Source organism: Octopus bimaculoides, chromosome 23, assembly GCF_046866305.1.
Source record: "Octopus bimaculoides isolate indiv1 chromosome 23, ASM4686630v1, whole genome shotgun sequence".
NCBI lineage: Eukaryota > Metazoa > Mollusca > Cephalopoda > Octopoda > Octopodidae > Octopus > Octopus bimaculoides.
Genome location: NC_142950.1, coordinates 14198318 through 14216076, shown reverse-complemented (window position 1 = coordinate 14216076; position 17759 = coordinate 14198318). Strand labels below are relative to the sequence as shown.

General features: G+C 42.0%; 1 protein-coding gene across 1 annotated transcript in view; it reads right to left on the bottom strand.

Moving 5' to 3' along the window:
• Nucleotides 1–17190, bottom strand: part of LOC106870846 (uncharacterized protein C8orf74 homolog) — a 30986-nt gene extending 13796 nt beyond the window's left edge. The window contains exons 1-3 of the mRNA XM_014917079.3: nt 17066–17190; nt 8893–9085; nt 7864–8243 (exon numbers count right to left, since the gene is read on the bottom strand). Of these exons, the coding sequence (XP_014772565.1) occupies nt 7864–8243; nt 8893–9085; nt 17066–17116 (624 nt within the window). The 5' untranslated portion in view covers nt 17117–17190. The remainder of the gene's footprint in view (nt 1–7863; nt 8244–8892; nt 9086–17065) is intronic.
• Nucleotides 17191–17759: the final 569 nt, after the last annotated feature.

Below are 17759 nucleotides of genomic sequence, written 5' to 3'. Positions count from 1 at the left end.
CTGTTAATTGCTCTCAGTTCTATCACATCTGATCCATTGGCTGGAGCTAAGGAATTGTATTCTTGGGGAAATATTCTACTCCCACTTTATCAGACAGGTTATCTAAGTCAGCTGGATGGCTTAGTGCATTGTCTAAAAAAAAGGTTCACCAAATTTTATAGGCAATTCGCCCGTTGCACTTCTGGCTTCAAACAAATGCTCACACACACACACACATGTGTTGGCGTACATATTGATGTCTGCTGTAGCCAGTTGAATTCAAAAGTTGGGGAATTAATAGTTTTAATGATGCCTATATATATATATGGGAGAATATACAAAAAATAACAACAGACGAGGACAGGTGGTGTAAATAACAAAAGTATATATTAGTATGACGCTCGGGAATACGGAAAGTCTTTGACGTTTCGAGCTACGCTCTTCAACAGAAAGAATACGGAGACAAGGAGACATATATATATATATATATAAGCCTGTTTTGTTGGTTTGTTTGTGTCCCCGTAACTTAGAGGTTCGGCAAACTTGATTGACAAAACAAGTACCAGACTTTCAAAGAAAAAGTCGATCTGTTCTTCAAAGCAGTGCTCCGGTATGGCCGTAGTTTAATGACTCAAGTAAAATGTAAAAGATTACAAGTGCTTGGTCTTTACTCAGGCGTGGATTAAAGGAAAAGGGGATTTTGCTGTCATCGGAGCTGAGACAAAATAACCAGGGTTAGGGAAGCGTTCTGTTTGCTGAAATACAAGTGGCGTCTCATACATAATTTAGTGAGTTGACAAACTGGGGTTCACTGAAATTACCTACGCAGTTAGAAGACAAAAACTCCCTCTAAGGGTGTTGACAATCTAAATCTGAAAACAACAGAAACCTGCAATGAATGGCGATAAACCACAAGATCTAACAGAAAATGATGGGGTGGGGTGATTGTGACTGTGGGGATGATGGAGGTGGTGGTCATGATGATGGAGGTGGGGTGATTGATGATAGTGATGTTGGGCATGTTGGTGCTGATTGTGATAATGCCTCCTCAAAACCACGTCCCTAACTATGAGCGCAGGCGTGGCTGTGTGGTAAGTTTGCTTCTCAACCATATTCTTCCGGGATAAATACGATTGCATGGCACCACGGGCAAGTGTCTTCAACTATAGCCTCAAGCTGACTAAATCCTTGTAAATGGATTTAGTAGACAGAAACTGAAAGAAGCTCGTCGTATGTATATATATATATATATATATATATATATATCATCATCATCATCATCATCATCATCATCATCGTTTAACGTCTGCTTTCCATGCTAGCATGGGTTGGACGACTTGACTGAGGACTGGTGAAACCGGATGGCAACACCAGGCTCCAATCTAAATTTGGCAGAGTTTCTACAGCTGGATGCCCTTCCTAACGCCGACCACTCAGAGAGTGTATATATATATATATATATATATATCTGTGTCACAGTATCAGTGTTTTCCCCCACCCACCGACTGCTTGAAAACCGGAGTTGGTGTGTTTACGTCCCCGTAACTTAACAGTTCGGCAAAAGTGGCTGATAGAATAAGTACCAGTACTTTAAAAATAAGTTACTGGGGTCAATTTTTCAAGATGGTGCTCAAGCATGGCCGCAGATGAAAAAAAGAAACTGATACTACACTCCATCCACCACGTCACTCTCCACTCTACCATGCCACACTCCACTCCACCATACGACGCCCTACATCATCATTCCACACTCCATTCCACAATGCCTCACTCCACTCCAAAATGTCTACACTTCACTCCACCATACCACACTCCACTTCACCATGTCACACTCCACTCAACTCCAATTCACTCTGTCACTATATATCAACCCCCAATTCAACTTCACTGATGACATTTAGCGAGGGTTGACAGCTGAAACAGCAGACAGTGATGCAATCAGCAAAAGCGGGGGCGGTGAAGGCTTATTGATAAAGACATCAAAGGAATCAGTAGGGGCGGCGGCGTGGGGGGTGAGGAGACAAGCGAGAGGCGATGGAGCGGCGGCCGAGAAAGAATTTCATAATATTATCGAATCAAGGGTCAGCCGTCTTTTTGATGAGAGCCGCCGGCCAAGTCCTTCTCCATCCTTCCCTCCCATCTGTCCGCCCTCTCTCTCTTCTCAACATCGTTCTCATAAATTTTTTTGGATGATACGCTAAACGATTTAAGAATAGAAGAATGGTGTGATATTTATGTTGGATGATGGCGGATGTTGGATGGGCCGGGGGGGGGGGGGCAGAAACACTAAACTTTGAATGTCATCTGTGCACAATGGACGGGTGAAATGAGAAGTTGATCGCTGTTGTTGTTCGTATGATGGTGGTGATGGTTTAGCCCTAGGTCGGTTATGGTCGAACAGACTTATGATCAAAATTCATCCAGTTCTGGTCTATTCTCATCAGGACCAGAAGGTACCACAATCCACCCCCGACTATCACATTTATTGTTACTGAGAGGAGGCTCACAGAAGGGTATTAATCTCTCATTCGAAATGGTGCTGGGTTAACATGCAGTTTAGGGGTTTGAAAACGAGTAAATTAATTTGATGTGACGATGGTGACATGCAATAATTTTGTGTAACCAAACTCATGTATCGGGGAAAGGGAAAAAGAAGAGAGAGTTGCACTCAGCACTCAGCTGGGACTCAACTTACGGCTGAGTAGAGTGGAGCAATGTGAAATACTGTTTCTTGCACAAGAACACGACGCGTCCCCCCGCTCCAAGAATCGAACCTACGATCATCAGCTCCCGACACTCAAACCATTAGGCCGTGTACTTTCAGAACACTGAACACCTTTTCACCTGTTCTGTGTATCATCATCATCATCATCATCATCGTTTAACGTCCGCTTTCCATGCTAGCATGGGTTGGACGATATAATTCCGTGACATCCATGCATCATATATGATACACATTCTCAACATCTTCAACCACCGGACTTGTGGAAAGGAAAGATTAGTGATTAGTCAGAACGTATGAAACAGGGAGGAGCTAAGTGACTGAAAACAAGCATAGATGTACAGTAGAAACTTATGGAAATGCTTTGGACAAGCAGTGGGCTAAGGTCTTACTTGCTGTGCTCCGGGTGCTTTGTAGCCGATGCTACGCAACTGAAATAGAACCAAGGTTCTCCAAATTCAAAAACATGACAATTACTAAACGGTAACATTGTAGGACATATTTTAAACCAAGAAATTATAGACTCGCGCCTAAAATACATCCCACGAGGCAACATAAGTTATACAACACCAACTGCCCAATTGCTGCCCAACAGAAGATAGTCAACCTTATTGAGAACAACTCAAAGGCAATAAAACAAAACTACACGACCACACTACACTCAGCTTCAAACTACTAAACAACATCAACAACAACAACAACAGCAACAACAATAATATCAACAACAGCAGCGGCGGCGGCAGCGACAACAACTACTACTACTACTATTGAAACCAACAAGATTCTTAAGGTTACAGTTATGATTGCCGCAGAAAAAGTTGGATACAAAAGAGGAGAACAAAAGGAACATAACGAAGCGTACTGGCGAAGAGGAATTAGTGAGAAAGAAAGTTCAAAAGACATTTAGGACAAACTGAGACTGAAAAGAAGAGAATTGCAAAACGAAAGCATAAAACAGTGACTGGAAAAAACCTAGAGTAAGAGATAATAGGTATGATGCGATGTTGGAAGATTTGAAACAGAGAGTAGTAACAATTAAGGCAAAACTGGGAAGATATGACAGAAGAAGAAAACAATTAAGGCAAAACTGGGAAGATATGACAATAGAACAAAATAATTAAGGCAAAACTGGGAAGATATGACAGAAGAAGAAAACAATTAAGGCAAAACTGGGAAGATATGACATGACAATAGAACAAAATAATTAAGGCAAAACTGGGAAGATATGACAGGAGAAGAAAACAATTAAGGCAAAACTGGGAAGATATGACAGAAGAAGAAAACAATTAAGGCAAAACTGGGAAGATATGACAGAAGAAGAAAACAATTAAGGCAAAACTGGGAAGATATGACAATAGAACAAAATAATTAAGGCAAAACTGGGAAGATATGACAGAAGAAGAAAACAATTAAGGCAAAACTGGGAAGATATGACAGAAGAAGAAAACAATTAAGGCAAAACTGGGAAGATATGACAATAGAACAAAATAATTAAGGCAAAACTGGGAAGATATGACAATAGAACAAAATAATTAAGGCAAAACTGGGAAGATATGACAGAAGAAGAAAACAATTAAGGCAAAACTGGGAAGATATGACAGAAGAAGAAAACAATTAAGGCAAAACTGGGAAGATATGACAGAAGAAGAAAACAATTAAGGCAAAACTGGGAAGATATGACAATAGAACAAAATAATTAAGGCAAAACTGGGAAGATATGACAATAGAACAAAATAATTAAGGCAAAACTGGGAAGATATGACAGAAGAAGAAAACAATTAAGGCAAAACTGGGAAGATATGACAGAAGAAGAAAACAATTAAGGCAAAACTGGGAAGATATGACAGAAGAAGAAAACAATTAAGGCAAAACTGGGAAGATATGACAATAGAACAAAATAATTAAGGCAAAACTGGGAAGATATGACAGGAGAACAAAACAATTAAGGCAAAACTGGGAAGATATGACAGAAGAAGAAAACAATTAAGGCAAAACTGGGAAGATATGACAGAAGAAGAAAACAATTAAGGCAAAACTGGGAAGATATGACAATAGAACAAAATAATTAAGGCAAAACTGGGAAGATATGACAGGAGAACAAAATAATTAAGGCAAAACTGGGAAGATATGACAGAAGAAGAAAACAATTAAGGCAAAACTGGGAAGATATGACAGAAGAAGAAAACAATTAAGGCAAAACTGGGAAGATATGACAGAAGAAGAAAACAATTAAGGCAAAACTGGGAAGATATGACAGAAGAAGAAAACAATTAAGGCAAAACTGGGAAGATATGACAGAAGAAGAAAACAATTAAGGCAAAACTGGGAAGATATGACAGACGAAGAAAACAATTAAGGCAAAACTGGGAAGATATGACAGAAGAAGAAAACAATTAAGGCAAAACTGGGAAGATATGACAGAAGAAGAAAACAATTAAGGCAAAACTGGGAAGATATGACAATAGAACAAAATAATTAAGGCAAAACTGGGAAGATATGACAATAGAACAAAATAATTAAGGCAAAACTGGGAAGATATGACAGAAGAAGAAAACAATTAAGGCAAAACTGGGAAGATATGACAATAGAACAAAATAATTAAGGCAAAACTGGGAAGATATGACAGAAGAAGAAAACAATTAAGGCAAAACTGGGAAGATATGACATGACAATAGAACAAAATAATTAAGGCAAAACTGGGAAGATATGACAGGAGAAGAAAACAATTAAGGCAAAACTGGGAAGATATGACAATAGAACAAAATAATTAAGGCAAAACTGGGAAGATATGACAGAAGAAGAAAACAATTAAGGCAAAACTGGGAAGATATGACAGAAGAAGAAAACAATTAAGGCAAAACTGGGAAGATATGGCAGAAGAAGAAAACAATTAAGGCAAAACTGGGAAGATATGACAATAGAACAAAATAATTAAGGCAAAACTGGGAAGATATGACAATAGAACAAAATAATTAAGGCAAAACTGGGAAGATATGACAATAGAACAAAATAATTAAGGCAAAACTGGGAAGATATGACAGAAGAAGAAAACAATTAAGGCAAAACTGGGAAGATATGACAGAAGAAGAAAATAATTAAGGCAAAACTGGGAAGATATGACAGAAGAAGAAAACAATTAAGGCAAAACTGGGAAGATATGACAGAAGAAGAAAACAATTAAGGCAAAACTGGGAAGATATGACAGAAGAAGAAAACAATTAAGGCAAAACTGGGAAGATATGACAATAGAACAAAATAATTAAGGCAAAACACATTGTTTGAATCCAATCAGAAAAAAAAAAAACTTTCAGGAACTAAATGGGCAATAACACCTAACATTTATACCAGATGCAGACGAAAGCAGAGCATTCGGGAGGCGGGGGTCTGGGATCAACCTGTAAAGCAATACGTTGAAACGAAGATCAGCTGTTAGTTAACGAATTGTAAGAAACTGCGAGACACACAAAGCTGAGCATGGACTGATTATCGCAAGGCATACGATATGATACCACACTTTGGAATGACAAGAACTATGGAAATGTATGGAATAGAAGAAACATGAGATGCCTTACATAGAACAGTATGAAACGTTGGAGAACTGAATTGACAACAAGGAATCTGGTATTAGGAGAGGTGAAAATCAAGAGAGGAATCTTCCAGGGGGACAGTGTATCCCTCCCCCCGATCTTTGTGCTGGGAATGATCCCCTTGAGTGAAATACAGATGACAAAGTTGGGCTAAGATCTGGGGAGCAGTAAGGAAAAGCTTAAACCACCTGCTTTTCATGGATGACTTGAAGTTGTTCACTAAAAGTAAGGAAGAACTGGACAGTCTAGTACAGTCTGTGCGGATTTTCTCGAATGATATCAAGATGGAGTCTGGACTTTGAAAATGTGCTACGATGGTGTTGAAACGCGGAAAGTATGTTAGGACAGAAGACATACGTATGTCAAGTGGTGAAATGATGAAGGCAGTTGAACCTGAACCCAGATATAAATACCTGGGAATATTTGAGGCAAATGGAATTAAACACAACGATATGAAAGAAAAGACAAAGAAAGAATACCAGCGATGAGTGAGAGAAATATTGGCTCCAAAACTGAATGCCAGAAACATAATTTCTGCAATAAACTCGTGGGCAGTCATAGTAGTTCGGTATGACACTGAAATTCTGAAGTGAACAGAGGAGGAGCTAAAGGAATTGAACAGGAAGACAAAAAAAGCTCCTAATGATGCATGGAGCCCATCATCCACGTGCAGACACTGATTGCCAATAAATGAAGAAAGCAAATAGAGGAAGGTAATTGATACGTGTGGAAGACTGCGTACGTATCGAACTCGGGAGCTACCAATTCCAAAGTAAGGAAACCTTGCTAGTGCCGGTTAGGGGTGAGGGAGTATTGAAAAAAGGGAAAAAGGGAAAAACAAAACAAGAAGTGTAAAAAGGACAAGAAGAATTATGCAACAAGGAACTACACAATCAATTTGATGCAACCACAACAGAAGTTACTGGGGAAAATAGGTAGGATTGGCTGAAGAAAGGAGTACTGAAAAAAATAAGACTGAGAACACCATACAGACAGCGCAAGACCAAGCTTTGGCCACAAAGTAGAAGATCAACCTTAGGAATAAACAAGTGTCTCCACTGTACCGTATCTGTTAAAGAGTAGACGAAACCTTTGCCCATATCGTGAACGAATGTCCTAGACATGCCCAAAACCATTATAAGTTGTGGCGACACGATGAGGTAGCAAAAGTGTAACATTGGAAACTATGCAAAATTGTAAATCGTAGAAAACATGCTGAAAACTGGCAAAACATTTGAATGCAACATCAACCGCTGAACTAAGAGTAAAACATTGTCATCAATGAAGATTTCCTTTTTAAGCCACGTGTTATTAACACTACAAGACACGATGTGGGCGAAGGGTAAAGATGTTCGCGTTACAATCACAAGAGTTAAAGGATCTGTACGTCGAGTAGAGTCTGACAATGATGTGAAGGACACAAACGTATACTCAATCACTTACACTAAAATACAACATATTACTGAAAATTCAATAGTCCAGTACCATAAGTTTTGCAGTAATTCACACTGTTGAATTCTATTAAAAGATCACACAAACACAAATATATACATACAAAGACAGCTTGTATATTACCTCTTTCTGAAAACTTTCCTCTGTTGGACCCAGAATTTCATCAAATATCTCTTTTGAACATTTAGTCTCCATACTTTCAAATTTCTTTAACAATTCCTGTTCTTCGTTTGCTAATTCGGCGAGCTGCTGCTCGTAGTTCCAAATTTCAATCGGTTTTCCTTCAGACAACGAATTCGGTTCAACGGGTGTATAGACGGTGAGATTAAGTTGGGGAACCTTCCGGGGTACGAAACTAAAGACGTGCTTGTAGAGTAGAAAATGCTGTACAATGCTCTGGCACAGGAATTCCATGTAGAGTTTGTAGTTTCGCGGACCGAGAATCTGCGACCAGTTTCTCGACTGGGTAAAGAGGTACTTCAAAAACGTGGGAAGCTTTTGTACTGAAACAGAATTTGAAAACAGAATTGCAGATATAGTACACTTGTGTTGGTATACCCTTCCTAAATGGCACACTTATCGAAAAATTACCTTGAATTTTTTTATTTTAGTAGTTCGGCCCGCATAATGATCAGCCATGTTTCATGCGGCCCGATTCTCAAAACGGTTACTCCAACTGGTGGTGGTTGGCACTCCGTCGCTTACGACGTCGAGGGTTCCAGTTGATCCAATCAACCGAACAGCCTGCTCGTGAAATTAATGTGCAAGTGGCTGAGCACTCCACAGACACGTGTACCCTTAATGTAGTTCTCGGGGATATTCAGCGTGACAGAGTGTGACAAGGCTGGCCCCTTTGAATTACAGGCACAACAGAAACAGGAAGAGTGAGAGAAAGTTGTGGTGAAAGAGTACAGCAGGGTTCGCCACCACCCCCTGCCGGAGCCTCGTGGAGCTTTAGGTGTTTTCGCTCAATAAACACTCACAACGCCCGGTCTGGGAATCGAAACCGCGATCCTATGACCGCGAGTCCGCTGCCCTAACCACTGGGCCGTTGCGCCTCCTTACTCCTACTAATACTAAGCGATAAAACACACATGCGCAGACTGCCTGGGTGTCAATAAACAATTCGATATATTAAGATTCTGTACTCACCTTTAACTCTCTGAAGCAAACTCCCAGCAATGTAAGGGATCTGACAAACTTGTGGCCAGGTAAAACCTTTATCGACAGCAAATCTCAGGTGATTGTACACAATTTCCAAATAAAGACTGTACTGGATGTCCTTGGCCCTGTCACATGATGGCAGATTTAAAGTGCTACACAGCGCATCTTCAGCAATTACTCCCTGGCGATTAATACAAAGACAGAAAGGAAGAACAAACAGAGAGGAAAATGGATGAATATAAAGAAATATGTGCTAATGTATTTGTGTGCGTGAGTGTATACGAACATGTTTGTCTTTGTATGTCTTGTGTGTGTGTGTGTGTGTACAGTTATGGATTCGAGGGTTTCGTTTATTTATCTGTTGATTTCTTAATCTCATCAGGATATAAATACTTATCATGGCGATAATTAAAAAGAAAAAAATTTTAAAAAAGCTTAGTTCAGTTCAGTTAAGAAGCATGGGTAAGCACACATTGTAAGCCACATTATAATTTGCGAAAAAATGTTATCTACGTGCAGGGTATGCATCGCCCCCCCCCCCCCGATGCCTTTCTTTTTCATTTCATTTTATTTTGTATAAACAGCATGGTTGTGTGGGTTGGGAAGCAAGTGCCATCTGCCATAAACTGGGTCAATTTGAGTAGTCGTTGCTGGTGAGGTCTTTCCGAGGTCGTAAACTCCAACCTTAACCCCTTTTAGTCACCTTTTACGAGACACAGACGAAATGTTGGGTCTATTCTTTGACATTCAAGTCCCTACTCAGTACAATATCATTGCAATTAGTATTTGATGTTAAGGTTTTTACTATTAATTTTTCCTCCAGGAAAAAACTTTTACGCGCCTGTTTTGGTATATTCCTTCTGGGTGCAAACAAACGTTTCAGGCTGCTGCTTCATATTTGTTCTATCTGTCAAGATGAGTCTAGAAATAGACTGTTGTCGGCCAGTTCTGCAATGCAGGGATCTATTTCAAAACGGGGGCACCAGTTTTCATTTATGTTTTATGTAGTGTTTTTGGTACCGAAAGACTTTCAAACTTCGTATACTTATCTATTTTGTGTTATAGAACAGAAAAAAATTTTTGTATTCGAATTTATTTCATGTAAAAAATTGTCTTATTTCGATAATTTCTACTAATCACTGACGTCTATTCAGTTGAAAACAGTTAGCGCTGTAACGGTGTATATCGTATTAATCCCCTAATCCTAACCCTAACCCTAACTAGACTGTTAACCCTAACCCTAACCCTAACTCTAGAATCCGAACTCTAAAATTGTTACACACATAGATACGCACAGCGTAATTTATTATATAAACAATATATGCGTATAAATTACGATTAAACCGGATGAAATATGTCACAGGGAATAACATTTTTATGACCGCCCAGCACTTAATGTATTCGGCTGAATGGACGTCAGTGATTGGTTGAAATTACAGAAATACGACAACTTTAACATGGAATAACTTGCGATGTACGTTTTTTTGTTAAGAAGACTAAGAGTAAAAGATGTTTCATATGACACATTCTACCAGTGTCCCAAGTTTCAAAGTGTTTCGTTAGTGTTTCGTTAAGAAAATACTGGTGCCCCCGTTTTGAAATAGATCCCAATGCAGAATGTAATAACCACCATAACCACTACCACTAGCAACAACAAGACCAACACCACTACTAACACCACCACCACCATTATCACCACCACCACCACCACCACCATTGACACACTATTCATCACCATTACTTCCTGCCATCGGCTGACAAAAAAGACAACCGAGATGGTAGCAGGACCAAACCATCACTGTGATGACTACTAGAAACACCCCCCCCCCCTCCATTATTCTTACTATCAACCAGAAACGCTTTTTTGTTGCACGAAAAACAATGCATTATTCACCCACCTCCCCGTCACCATCCTACCGTCTACCTCTGTCGCGACCCTCCGTCGCCACCGGTACCGCCGCCCCCAGTAACAACAACAATAGGCGATGGAGTGGCTGTGTGGTAAGTAGTTTGCTTACGAACCAGATGTTTCTGGGTTCAGTCCCACTGCGTGGCACCTTGGGCAAGTGTCTTCTACTATAGCTTCGGGCTGATCAAAGCCTTGTGAGTAGAGCTGGTAGACCGAAACTGAAAGAAGCCCGTCGTATATATGTATATGTATATGTGTGTGTGTGTGTGTGTGTGTGTGTGTGTGTGTGTGTGTGTGTGTGTGTATGTTTGTGTGTCTGTGTTTGTCCCCCCAACATTGCTTGACAACCGATGCTAGTGTGTTTACGTCCCCGTAACTTAGCGGTTCGGCAAAAGAGAACGATAGAATTAGTACTAGGCTTACAAAGAATAAGTCCTGGGGTCGATTCGCTCGACTAAAGGTGGTGCTCCAGCATGGCCACACTGAAATGACTGAAACAAGTAAAAGAGTAGTAGCAGCAATACTACTAGTAAAAAAAAAAAGTGCTGCTGGACATTATTGTGGCGAGTCCTGGGATTCACAGAGCTGGTCACTCGCTTCCCATGTCGTATAAGTGACTCAGATCAGGATATAAGGATAAAGACCCTTCCCAAGTCATATAGACCCGTAGGACCGATCTCTTAGTTTCCGTGGCGTTTATGTTCTTTACCTCGACAGGACACCAGTCCATCGCAGAATTACTCATTTTTGCCAGCTGAGTGGACTGGAGCAACGGGAAATGAAGTGCTTTTTTGCCAGGTCCAGGAAACGAAACCACGATCTTGCGATCTTGAGTGCAACACTGTCTACTAACCCACGCGCCTTCACATTAACACTAAATACGGCTACAGAGGAAAATGTAACGGTAAATGAGGTTTTGTCGCTAAAACGGCGATTGTTACTAAGTTAATTGAAATAGAAAACAATCTGAGAGTTAAATTGAGTTGTCCAGAAAAAGACAGATGGAAAGTCATCTTAGCCTTGTCCACAGAAACAATAAAAGGAGTCGAGGGGCGCAAAATGACTTACCAGGGTTTTGAGACGGAACGCTGTTGATTGAAGAAGCTCCTCCAAAATGCCTAAGGACCATCTGGAACCAAATAAACTTTGCCAGGCACGCTTGCCCATCTCTTATACTTTTTACTTGTTTCAGTTACTGGACTGTGGTCATTCTGGGGCACTGCCTTGAAGGGTTTTTGTCGAACAAATCGACCCCCCCCCCCCCACCAAGTTGTAATTCTTTTATAGCTCGGGTACTTATTCTATCGGTCTCTTTTGCCAAACAGCTAATTTACGGAGACATAAACAAACCAACAACGGTTGTCAAGCGGTGACCATACACACACACACACACGCATGCTCGCATGTGCGCGCACACACACACACACACACAAAGAAAGATTTGAAGAAGAATGTTGTGATCAACGAGGAGGTGAATCTCGGTGACCTTTTTGTGTGCGCAGTCTGTGACAAACCACGCCATTCTTTTGTTGGGCTCAAATCTCATTTGCGGACCCTTGAAAAACGAGCCTCCACCAACTACTCTGCCTATATATCTGTGCACACCTTTCAATGCCCTGTATGCCATAAGGTCTGCAAATCTAACGGAAGCCTCAAAAGACATTTTAATATCCACAAAGATCAGAACTTAATTGTAGCTCTCGGTGGTCCAAATTGGATATGCAATCTATGTGGGTGTCTTTTCAATACATTGTCTAGTTTGAAAAGCTACATCAGACGCCACGGTAAATCTAAGGTGTAAGTACAAGGGGTGGTCAAACTCCGCATAAGGAGTAGACAACCACCATATATATATATATATATATAACAGGCTTCACACAGTTTCTGTGCACCAGATTCATTAATATATATATATATATATATATATATATATATATATATATGGGAGAATGTACGAAAAAACAACAACAGACGAGGACAGGTGGTGTAAATAACAAAAGGATGTATTAGTATGACGCTCGGGAATACGGAAAGTCTTTGACGTTTCGAGCTTATGCTCTTCAACAGAAAGAATACGGAGACAAGGAGAAAAAAAATTGAATAGTTTTCAGTCAACGGTCAATCATAATAATGGTTGATCATAACAATGACTGACCGGAAGTTAGAAATTCTTTTTTCAGGAGAGCTAAGAAAAGGGGGAGATAACAAACGGTGATCGAAGAACGAGGGGCTGTGTGTGTGGGAGATAGAATGCTGGTGATCTTGACGTATGTAGTGTAAAAATGGGGAAGGGAGAAAGTAGTTGGTCAGTTGTAGTGTGTGCGTGGTGTGATGCGAGGGTATTGGTGTGATGTGATGTGAGGGTGTTGGGAGGTGGGGAAGGCATGGGTGGAGTGTGGGTTAGGCTGAGGGTGGGGTAGAGGTAGGAGTCTGTGGGTAGGGTGCGGTACGTGGGTAGGGTGGGTGGTGGGTGTAAGGAATTGGATGGGGTGGAGTGGGAAGGTAGAGTAGGAGTGTGTTGGGGTGTGGTGGGATGAGCTTATGAGGGGGTGTTGACGATGAAGGGGGAAGGGGAAGGTGGATGTAAGAGAGGGGGAAGGTGGGTATGGGAGGGGAGAGAAAGAGAGGAAGAGAGGAGAGAGGGTGGGTATAAGAGAGGGAAGGTGGATGTGAGAGAGGGGGAAGGTGGATGTGAGAGAGGGGGAAGGTGGATGTGAGAGGGGGGAGAAAGAGAGAAAGAGAGTGAGAGAGAAGAGAGTGAGAGAGAAGAGAGTGAGAGAGAGGGAAAGAGAGAAGAGAGTGAGAGAGTAAGGGTGAGAGAGTAAGAGAGTAAGAGTGTAGAGAGTAAGAGTGTAGAGAGTAAGAGTGAGAGAGAGTGAGAGAGAGGGAAAGAGAGAAGAGAGTAAGAGAGTAAGGGTGAGAGAGTAAGAGTGTAGAGAGTAAGAGTGAGAGAGGGGGAGTACGAGAGAAGAGAGTGAGAGAGAGTAAGAGAGAGGAGAGAAAGAGTAGGGGTGAAGAGAAGTGGGAGTGAAGAGAAGTAGGAAGAGAAGTTGGAGTGAAGAGAAGTAGGAGTGAAGAGAAGTGGGAAGAGAAGTAGGAGTGAAGAGAAGTGGGAAGAGAAGTAGGAGTGAAGAGAAGTAGGAATGAAGAGAAGTAGGAAGAGAAGTAGGAGTGAATAGAAGTAGGAGTGAAGAGAGGTGAAGAGACGTACAAAGAAGTAGGAGTCGGAGCAGGAGGGGAGGTGGGGGAAGGAGGGGAGGTGGAGGAGGGGAGGAGGGGGAGGTGGAGGAGGGGAGGAGGGGGAGGAGGGGAGGTGGGGGAGGGGAGGTGGGGGAGGGGAGGTGGGGGAGGGGAGGTGGGGGAGGGGAGGTGGGGGAGAGGAGGTGGGGGAGATGATGTGGGGGGAGGGTGGGGGGAGGGTGGGGGAGAGGGTGGGGGATGGTGGGGGATGGGGGGTGAGGGGGGTGTGGGGGATGAGGGGGGATGTGGGGGAGGGGATGTGGGGAGGGGATGTGGGGAGGGGATGTGGGGGAGGGGATGTGGGGGAGGGGATGTGGGGGAGGGGATGTGGGGGAGGGGAGAGAGGCAGGAGGAGGGGTTAGATGAAGAGGGGAGGGGAGTTGAGCCCATGTGGCGCAAAGGAACGAAGAGAGAAGATTAAACCCTGTTCACGGCGCAAACGGGAGTCCGGATGGCCCCTGTGCATGGACAATCCAAACACGGACAGGTGTTGCTGCAAGGAGTGGCCGGCAGAACGGAAGTGGCGTGACACCGGGGTGTCATTGCCAACGTTGATGTCTCGGAGGTGTTCCGCGAATCGGTAGGCCAGGCGGCGCCCCGTTTGTCCGATGTACAGAGAATGGCAGAGAGAGCAGGAGATGCAATAGATGATGTTGGTAGAAGTGCAGGTGAAGGAGTCGGTGATGCGATAGGGTCGGTGATGGGTGCTGGTGAGGAGGGTGGTGTTGGAGAGGTAAGAGCAAGTGCGGCAGCGTGGGCGGGAGCAAGGGAACGAGCCAGGTTGGGAGGTTGGGTTGGGGAAGAAGCTGTGGCCCAAGAGGTCCCGTAGGTTGTGGGCTCGTTAGAAGGAGGGGAGGGGTCGATTAGGGAAGATGTGGGAGGTGGAGGGGTCGGACTGGAGGCGCCGAAAAGCTCGGAGAATGAAGCGTTGGAGGGGTAGGGTGGTGGGATGGTAGGTGAGGGGAAAAGGGAGGCGGGAAACGGCAGGGCGGGTTCGGGGGAGAGAGCAGATGCACGGTCCACAGAACGTGCTCTGGCAAAGGCGGTGTGGATGGTGGTGGGTGGATATCCACGCAGGCTATATATATATATATATATATATATATATATATAACAAGCTTCACACAGTTTCTGTGCACCAGATTCATTGATAAGGCATTGGTCAGCACGGGGCAAAGCGAGCTTCTTGACTTCATAGCTAGCCATGCCTGCGGTTGTTGAACAGTCTAAGTCAGATTCTTCTGAAAGAGCGATATGAAAAGTAACTCCACTCCTCCGGTGAAAACCAATTTATAGGAAGCGGTCGGTGGGGAAGGTGAATGTGGTGAATGTGCCGCCAGAAAGAGACGTCGAGTACCTGGTGGCACAGTAATTCTGGGGTTGATAAAACTTAGCTAGGAAAACAGGTCAGGGATAAGAATGGAATTCAGAATGCTGCCCTAACCAAAATTCCCGGAAAACATCTCCGATTCAACTGAGCTTCCAAACGGCCATCGTCTATTTGTAGAAATAGGATAAAGAAGACTCAGGTACCACATATGTGGTAACACCAACGAAAAGTTTCTTTCTGCTCATTGTAAAGTGTAAAAACAGATAAGAACCGCAATACAGTCAATATCACAACTAAAAACACAACATCTATCGCAACAACAGCAGAAGAGACTGGCCAAAGAAGCTCACTAATCAATGAGGAGACTACGTGTAGAAGAGCCGTACTCTTCTCCGGTGTGTCAGAGAGACTGACCCGCGTACCCGAAGGACCACGCACTTTTCTTGCGTACCCGAGAGTACCCGAGAGACCGCGCTCCTTTCATATGTGCCGTGTTGTTAAAAATCAATGTTTTTACTTTCACACAAAGCTTGAAATGTTAAGAGGCAAGAAATAACATTAGAAGATGTTCATGCGTTTTTCAATGGTTTTAACGACGTAAAATCTTGTTTAGTTCCAGACCAAACATGATCGAGTATATCAACAGTTCACCCTAAGCCATCCCATACTAACGTATCATTTTTTTTTATTCATACACTGAGACCCAAATTATCTAAGGTAAATTTTTTCAAAGAAATAATTCGAGAGAGACTTGGCTATTGTTTCTAACAGCTGGAACTAAGCTCCTTCATTAAGTTGTATGAAAAGTGGCTGCGAACGAAAACACATACACATACACACACATACACACATACACGCATACACACACACATACATACGTCTGGCACACACATGGATTTTATGCAAACGCTCGTGTACGCATTTTGCACATCTTAGACGCACATCTTACACACATATGTACACACACACATGCACACGCTCACACACATACAAACATATACACACACATACACACACACACACACACATACACATACACACACACACACACATACACAGCATATCAACTCTACGTATTCGATCGACCGGCTAAAAATAGCAACCAAATCTCCGTCACATTACTGTCAACCACCATTAAAATTGAAAGTAAAAGTAGACAAAGTAAACCTAGTTACACCAGGTCTCTAAAACAACAACAACAATTATATTAACAACAACAATTATATTAACAACAACAAAAACAGACTGGATGGTCACTTATGGAATAGCTTCCATAAGGTCTGACCAGGAGACAAAACACAACCACCACCGCCGCCGTCTCATACATACATTGTATAAACACACATACATATACAAGGAATGCTGAAAAGTTTCTGGCTTTAAGGGTGACGCGCAAAAGGCCGAGTTGGGGCTCAACCTTCCGGATTTCTTTTACAGGACTAAGAAAAAACAGAAGGAAAGCTGCAATAAGTTTGTGAATCTGAGAGGGGAAAATATCAAAATTAAGTGATCCTCTTGTATTTTGTTTTACCCAAAACCAGGAACTTTTCACCACCACCTCGAGTAATAACATCACTGTACAATGTATAAACGGTTCAAAAGTAACACCACTGAACACTAAACAAATAACGGAACGATGCAACAACTAATATCGTTCTTAGAATGATGTTTTCGGTTCTTACCGGTGGTAAACAGGAGATCGTTTTCACCTGTTCAACTGACAAATTCGCCATTTTTGTTACTATGACAACCGAGTGTGTTGTGGCGCTTTTTTTCTCTATATTTTTTTATATTTGCGTTTTTCTTATCTTCGTTTGTTTTTATCGATCGGTCAAGAGGTGACATGTTTGTTGTTAAATCTTGTCCGACAAGTCAGAAGATGGATATGTATGTATGTATGTATGTATGTATGTATGTATGTATGTATGTATGTATTTATGTATGTATGTATGTATGTAGTCTTTTATTCATTTATTTTTTTCAGTCATTTGACTGCGGCCATGCTATAGCACCACCTTGGAGGGTGTTAGTCGAAGTAATCGATCCCAGGACTTATTCCTTTTTTTAAGCCTAGTACTTATTCTATCGTTTTATTTTGCCGAACCGCAAAGTACCGGCGACGTAAACACACCAACACCGATTGTCAAGTGGTGGACAGAGACACAAAAAAAACACCCTCCCCATATATATATATATATATATATATATATATATATATATACACACACACACACACACACACACATACATACATACATACATACATACATACATACATACATGCATACATATATACATACGACGGGTTTCTTTCAGTTTCCGCCTACCAAATCCACTCACAAAGCTTTGATCAGCCCAAAGCTATAGTAGAAGACA